We start from the raw sequence: 7,529 nt of genomic DNA, 5'->3' as shown, positions 1-7,529 counted from the left end.
ATCAATACAACTGAAAGACCAAGCATTATCATAAAATATGAAGTTGAATGGAATACAGCTCAAGTTAATAGCAATTAAGTTACATTAACTTGAAGAAATTAAATACAGCTTTACACATTTTCTGATGAAGCACCACACTCACAAGACCCAGTGAAGCATCTCATGAGAACTAAGCTGCAAACCAGTTAAGCAGTTGAAAACAAATTGGCAGCCAATTTAAAGAAAAAATACCGTAAGAATTTAGTAGCAATGTCTCCCAGAGAACTAGCAGAAGAGGGATAGATTTAACATCCAATGTATTCCAGTCACACAGCACAAACATCTGAATTTTAACCAATTTAACAATTCTGTATTTGTTCTGTATTCTGGAAAAAAGAGATCTCGGTCCTTTCATCCTTTATTTTACATAGCTGCTCATCTGAACCGACGCAAATACTTTTAAGAGTCTTGGGTAATACTGAACAGCAGCAGCATGTATTAATGCTTGCAAAACAAAATTTCAGCTTTTTTTTTTAAAAACAAAACAAAACAAAACAGCAGATATACAATTACAGTAGATAAGGAAAGATCCACAACCTTTTATCTTACCCTTTTGCTGAAACGTAATAGCTTAGCTTAAACTAAAGCTCAACATCCATTTAGCTTGCTCAAATGCTTAGTTTGGAAATTTTTATGCCTGGACTAAGCATAAAGCAAGGGTTTCTTTTTTTAACATCTGAGGTTCTTTCAGATGTTTGCAGAACAGGAAAGAAAGGATACATAAATTCAGAGTTCACAATTCAAGTGTAATGCTTCACATATGAGGGCACAAATCAAGACAGCTTGTTCATCTGAAAGCCCACAAGCTCAACTTAAAAGACAGTCATCGATCTAGAGTATCTCGTCCCATTTTACATGAACATCCACTTCGTTCTCAAGATGTACATAAACTTGTGCAGGCAGATGAAATGTTATAGTATCTCTGAGTGGATGAGATTCAAAACAACAAAAAAGTGAAGTTTCTCAAGTGTTACAAACTAATTTTACAGGCAAAGGAAGTTAATTCAGTATTAAGATGACAAGTGCAGATGCACATAGGATAGGCAAACAGCTTATAAACTCTCACTGTTAACACATTGGTTAATCACAACTAAAATTCAGAAGAACAGTTAAGAGTTGCCCCTTATATTTAAATAACTGTATGCCCTTTAAAATTCCAATGAAATCAGATCCCTTTCCACCTTTTGAACGAAAATGCTGCAGTTAACTTAAAAAACAACAACAAAAAAAAAAGGCATACACCACATGGGAGACTGAAGTAATCCAGTTATTAAAGCAGTATTTCTCCATTTACATTGTGGCAAACAGACTGAGACAAGCTAAACTCAGCCAGATTTCCTCTGTCCAGAGAAGAAAATAAGTGAAGTCAGGAACCTTTTTGTAGATTATGAAAACAGCATCCAACGCCAGGCTTCCCTCACGGGCATCCAAAGGAAGTAGTAGACAAAAGACATTACAGTGGAGTCTTCCCAGAAAGCGTAGGGAAGTGGGAAGGACTGCTTACTTAGATGGGAACAAGAAATTCACTGCCTCTTTGATGTCTGACAAAGAACAGATTTCTAGAGGAAGGTACTCGAAGAGCCACCCATTTGCACTGTGCTCGCAGCAGGGCAAAAGGGTTTCTTGTGAAATTGATCGGAGGAGACATCCAACTGGTGCCTGACTGCTGTTCCTCAGATTTCCACTTGTGGGGAAGGAGGAGGTCAGAAAAGAACAGGTAATACAAACATTATGCATCCCCTTATATTAATAAACACCGAGTTTTATTATTAATATTTGGCTTAGAGATGCCTGGACACTGAAAGTTTCATTAGTAAGAATGCTTCAGGATTATTATGTGAAGAGAAATACTGTCAAAAACTTGGACTGGATACAAATTTAACTTTGTGAACTGAAAGGTCCATATTCATCATTATTAAAATGCACTTTATTAAAATATATCAAGTAGAACAGGCAGTATAGAACAGATGTTTTGAGGAAAACATGTCAGCAGCACACTAATATTGTAATTTTATATAAAGCCAAACTCGTTTACTTAAAATTCCTATGATCCATAGAGAAATTCTTTCCCCTCCCACACTAAACCATGGTGGACACGTCAGGCTGAAAATACAATAAATAAGGGCGTGAACAGGTTACTTTCACTAAAACTTTCAAACAGATTGAGTAAGATCAAATGGTCAATCCTCATGCCAAAGAATTCTCATCTAAGTTACCATACTCTAATGCACTCAAACCCAAACAAAATATAAATCAGGTTTTGCTGCATCTGAATGGAAAATAACTGCTCTCAGTCTCTCTAAATTTATCAGTAAATTACATAGAACTTTACCTGACAAAAGAATAAACAGGACACTGAAAAACTGATGTGTATTTCCTTAACAAAGTGGTTGGAAAAATGAGTTCAAATGGCTTTGAGAATAATGTAAAATCCATTCCTAAAGGATGATTTGTATTTGAAAGTCTAGAATTATTCATTTAAAAAAAAAAAACAGTGCAGCAGAAAAAGACTGTCCACACTGGATTTTCACTGCGTTAGAAGCAGCTGAAGTATTTAAATACCTTTCTGGTGAAAGAGCCACCAGCAATTTTGAAAAATTTAGGTAACGGCTAATCACAGAATTCAAAACACTGTTGCTTCAACTCAGTTTCAGCTAGGAAAGATGCACTGATACCTGTACATCAAAACAATTTGTTTAAAACTTTGTTTTTAAGGAATATATTTCAAGTGTGTAAATTCTCCTATGATACAGAAAGCACTTCATCATAGAACTTTAACTAAACAGTGACAAATATTTAAGATGCTTCATCTTAAATATTACGGTATTTGCACTTGACCAAGAGCTCAACATTATCTTTTGTTTGGTGCCACAGATTTGTCTGGGATAAGAATCATTTTGGCAAGGGGCCTTTGCATTTAAATTCTGCAGACAGTGCATTATGAAACTGCCAGAGTATCCAAAAAGAAGAAAAATAGAGCAAGAGTATGTATAGAAGCAAGTATTTGATAAATTAAGCCTAGAACAGCAAGAGACATGAAGCAGTTAAATTTGTCTAGTTGTAAATATCAAGTTTCTCCCAATCCGAGTCCCTCAAAATAAAGTAGTGCTCATGTTTTCCTTAACCCAGCAACTTGAGCATTCAACTGACAGGAATTATTTCTTGTCAAAGTAAAATACCAAAAAACTTATGTTAAAGATGCTGGCATCACAAAGTCAAGAGACACTCAATGGTTAGCAGAGCTCATACAACTTTAATTTGTCCCACTTTTGTTGGTAGGACGAGCCTTTCAGCAGTAACTTTTCTACATGAATTCTCAGGTCTCTTCAAAGTGGAAAAAGTAGTGAAAAGCGGAACACACTCATCATTTCTTCCCTCCTCCTGGTTTATCAGTAAGTGTGTCTGATATCATCGTATCTCACTGTACACTACCAAAATCTTACACTGAACACAGAACTGATTTTTTTTTTCCTTGGGGAACCCTTCCCAGTTTTAAACACTCTGCTGCAACTCTGGTTCGCCAACCCATAGGTGTGTAGTTATAGTGCAGCTAAGCATATTCAGCAGTGGGTACCTGCTTCTGAAAGGACAAACCTTCTTCCTTCCCCTCCCACCATCTCCCTTCTAAACATCTAACCTCACAGAGAACTGCTCAGACCGTTCCAGCAGCAGAAAGTGTCTTGAACTGGCTCAGTATGGATCACAGGAAAACAAATGCTGACACAAAGGAGGAGGCATCAGGAACAGAAAAGGGGTTTCACTGACTCCTCCATTAGCAAGTTCGCAAGCAGCCATTACAACTTCACTGTATTGAAAAATCAGACCAAAAAAATGTATTTCTACATTTATTTGAGATATTAAGCACCATTCCTTTTCTTTCTGGAGGAAAAGAACTCGTGCATAAGGAAGGTGAAGGCTAGAAGTTTCACATGTCCATTAACTAGTACAGCACGCCATAGCTGATTTTACAATGTTATATACTATTTTTACAGTACTTTATATGCACATAAAATTCCTTTTAACTTCAGCTGCGCATACTAAACTCTCAGCAGTCGGCAAATCGGTCGCAACATGACTAACACCATCAGCAATGAAACTCTTCTATTTGTAGATTTGCTAACAATCCTGGAACAGTATAAGAACTGTCACAGCTCTCTAAATGCGATCACCTCCATCTCTCACAATCCTGTCTCATTTTCCAAGCTTTCAGAGTCTGCAACAGAGTGATGAATCCACTTTATACTAAACCTGATTCAATCCAAGAGCAATGCTCATGCTATTAGAATAAAAGAGGCAAGGGGCAGAGCAGGAAATACTAACAAAGCCTGCAAAAATATGAATACTGCAGTGGAAGCAAACTAAGGTTGCACATGCAATCAGTTCCTGAATGCCTGGCTCTAACAGTAGCTTTCTTTTAACTGGAAACTTCTGTGCATTTTCGTAAGATATTTTTGTAACAAAGAAGCAGAAACATGCTGATCCCTTGAAGGATCATCAGAAGGACTACATTCTTTGGACTCACAGCATTGACCTTTGCCACTTCAACTGATCAATGACAGTTGGAACAATAGGCAGTAATCCATAAATCACCCAACAGAGGGAAACAAATAGCTATAAAACTTGTTAGCAAGAAAAAGAAATGCATGGAAGCAGCAATTTTTGGGCTGAAGCCAAATTTTATAGGGTTTGGGCTTGAAACCTTCATCTCCTAGTCTCCTTTACAATATGCACTTTGCTTATCCCTCCCTTTCTCTGCTTGCTATTTGTTACACGTCTGCATTTAAGTGGGATTGCTTCTTTCCTCAAAATATGGGAGTGGCTTTCCCTTTTGAGCTTCCAGAAAACTGGCAGTAAAAATTAAGGTTCATATCTGCTACTCCGCCGTCTCAAACAATAGTTTTCATAATGAGCAAGAAATAAGTGTGTACTGAACTTTTGTGTTAAGCAAGGGGCTTAAGAAAAGAGAAAGTAAAATCTAGCAAAATAGTCTGTATTCAAAACAAACCTTTGCAACTTAAGGTCCAGAACTTTGATTGACAGAATCTGTAAATGTAGGACTCAAAACACAATATAAACATCTGTGTTGGACAGCAAGACATGAAACATGTTCAAATAATATGTGGCATTGCTATTTTAAGCTATAACATATCTGACTTCTACATTGCCGTTCTAAAAAGAGAAAGCTATCCCTGGAGTTTGGTACAGGCTGTTCAGTATTTTGTACAGTCAATACACCCGCTTAACATTTTTTTAATATTCTCTTCCAGCACACAGAATGTGTTGCTATATAAACTGAAACAAAAGATACAATTTTTAGAAGTTAAAAACTAGTATAGAATTACCCAGTTTGATATGTATTCTAAAATTCTTGTTGCATGGTTCTAACAAAAACCATGTTAACGTGGCTATGAACGTGTCATCTCCATGGATCAAAGTATTTTTCTCAAAATATTTTTGAATAGGGGAAAAACCACCTGGATATTGGGACAATGAAACAAAAAAATTTGAGAAACAGTATATGCTTGCTAAACAAGAATTATGTTTATTTAGCTAGTGAATCACCTAGAGGAGTAAATTTTCACTTTCATGATAGCAATCTGTCAGGCTTGCAAACACCCAGAAATAGGAATTAAAGATTATTTTAAATGTAGTTATAAAGGTCATAAAAAGTCTGATTTAGACTGAGGTACATTTACTCAAAACTGAGATTCATTGAGTGGTAGCAAACAAACAATTCCTCAGACAAATGCACTTTTTTCAGTATACATGTTACAGAAAAAAAATAAAGAAATGTGCATTAACTGGTGGTGTCCACCAAGCTGCATATTAATATTCTCTTACACCAAACAGTTTGAAACAAGGGAAATGTCATTCTAATATAATTTTATGTTACGTTTCATTTGGCTAAACTGCAGCTTAAAGTTGCTTTGCCATATTAAAAGATTACTACAATAATTTTCACATGAACATTTAGACTTGAGTTTTACTCCAGGACTAAATATGGCATGATTTGCTTTTAATCTGTTGAATAGCTAAAAACTGACAATTAAAAAAACTACAACAAAGAAAAAATTAAGTTGAAGCAATGTGAATCTCACATCATTGAACCACTTCTAATGGTTAAATGTTAGTATTTAACAAATTCAAAGAGTTAATGAATCCTTGCATTCGTTCGGTCTCCTGTGCCTTAGCTAGGATGCATAAATACAAAAGACAGCAGATACTGGTAAAAGCTTCAGGACAGAAAGTGCTTGACGAAGGTACAGTTCTCAAGTGTGTTTGGTGAGAGAGTATAAGGGCAGATGCACTGATGAGAACCATTACAAGAAGAGTCAATTTTGTGTTAAAGTGTTCAAAGATGTCACCTTAAGCAGAAAAAAAGCTTTAATAACGTCTTCTTAGACATATTAGGCATTTCCAGAGTCTACATCATTAGTGTTGTAATTCTAGCAGGACATCTCCATATAGTTATTGTTTGTTTCTATTTCTCTCCTGAAAAAAACAAAAACACAAAAACAGAAAGGAAAATCATGTTAATACACACAGTTCAACATTATCTGCTTTACTGTCATTATAGCAGTTGCATTGCTTGCAATTTCTCTAAAACAAGGTTTCAAGGAAAAAGTTTCACTTTTTTTCAGGAAAATTAAATATCTAATTCAAGTCAACTTCTTAAAAAGAAACACAGAAGTATACATCAAACTAAAAGACAAATAAATTCCAAAAATCATCTATCAAAAAGGAAAGGTTTTGTAATGTTACTTTTAAATCACTTTCAATAAAATATATTGCGTGATGTGAACTGAGTGAGGAGACCAAGGGACCTACAAACAAGGCAAGAAAGAGGTACCCTAAATCTTCTGCTTAACTTGCCAGAAAATGCTCTGCATGAATATTTAAATATTCTACTCTCGATCCATTATATCTCTGAAAAAGTAAAGATCGTATTCCCAGGCATCTCCTTCAAAGCCCACTATAATAAAATATTTCAGTGTGCTTCAGATCAAAAGGTAAAGGAACAAGTTGGCCCAGTACCTCCTCCTCCAAACACATTGCTCAAATGGCAAGAAAGACTTTTTTTTTTTTTTTTTTAAATAAGCCATCCATACTTTTTTTAGAAATCACTTTAAATAACAAAATATAAAACCAGAGAGGTAGGAACAACTGGAAAAAAAAAAACCCACTTGAATGCAAGCCTGAGTCGCATTCAAGACCATATTCACCACAAAGCCCTCACGGCAGCACGAGATGTTGCGTTTGGTGTAAAGGAACAAAGTGTGTAGTGTCTTCTGTGTAATATAAACAATGATAAACGATGTTGTACGGGTAAGGGCTAAAATACTAATTGCACTGTATCTCTACCAGGGACTAACAAATTCTTCCTCTGTATTACAAGTCTAACAGATCAAATTCCATTTTCAGTGTTTTATCATCCTCCTTCATTTTCTCTACTTAGTAAAGATAAACATACACTTAGGCATTATGACTAC

General features: G+C 35.7%; 1 protein-coding gene across 2 annotated transcripts in view; it reads right to left on the bottom strand.

The window, feature by feature from the left end:
* Nucleotides 1-4,989: 4,989 nt before the first annotated feature.
* Nucleotides 4,990-7,529, bottom strand: part of YTHDF3 (YTH N6-methyladenosine RNA binding protein F3) — an 86,902-nt gene continuing 84,362 nt past the window's right edge. For both annotated transcript variants that reach the window (XM_082479249.1, XM_082479248.1), the window contains one exon: nucleotides 4,990-6,531. In XM_082479249.1, coding sequence (XP_082335375.1) covers nucleotides 6,508-6,531 — 24 coding nt within the window. In that variant the 3' untranslated portion in view covers nucleotides 4,990-6,507. The remainder of the gene's footprint in view (nucleotides 6,532-7,529) is intronic.

The sequence above is a fragment of the Vanellus vanellus genome, assembly GCF_965231255.1.
Source record: "Vanellus vanellus genome assembly, chromosome: 2".
NCBI classification, from domain to species: domain Eukaryota; kingdom Metazoa; phylum Chordata; class Aves; order Charadriiformes; family Charadriidae; genus Vanellus; species Vanellus vanellus.
The sequence above is the reverse complement of the archived record's forward strand: the minus strand, read 5'-3'. Positions and strand labels throughout refer to the sequence as shown.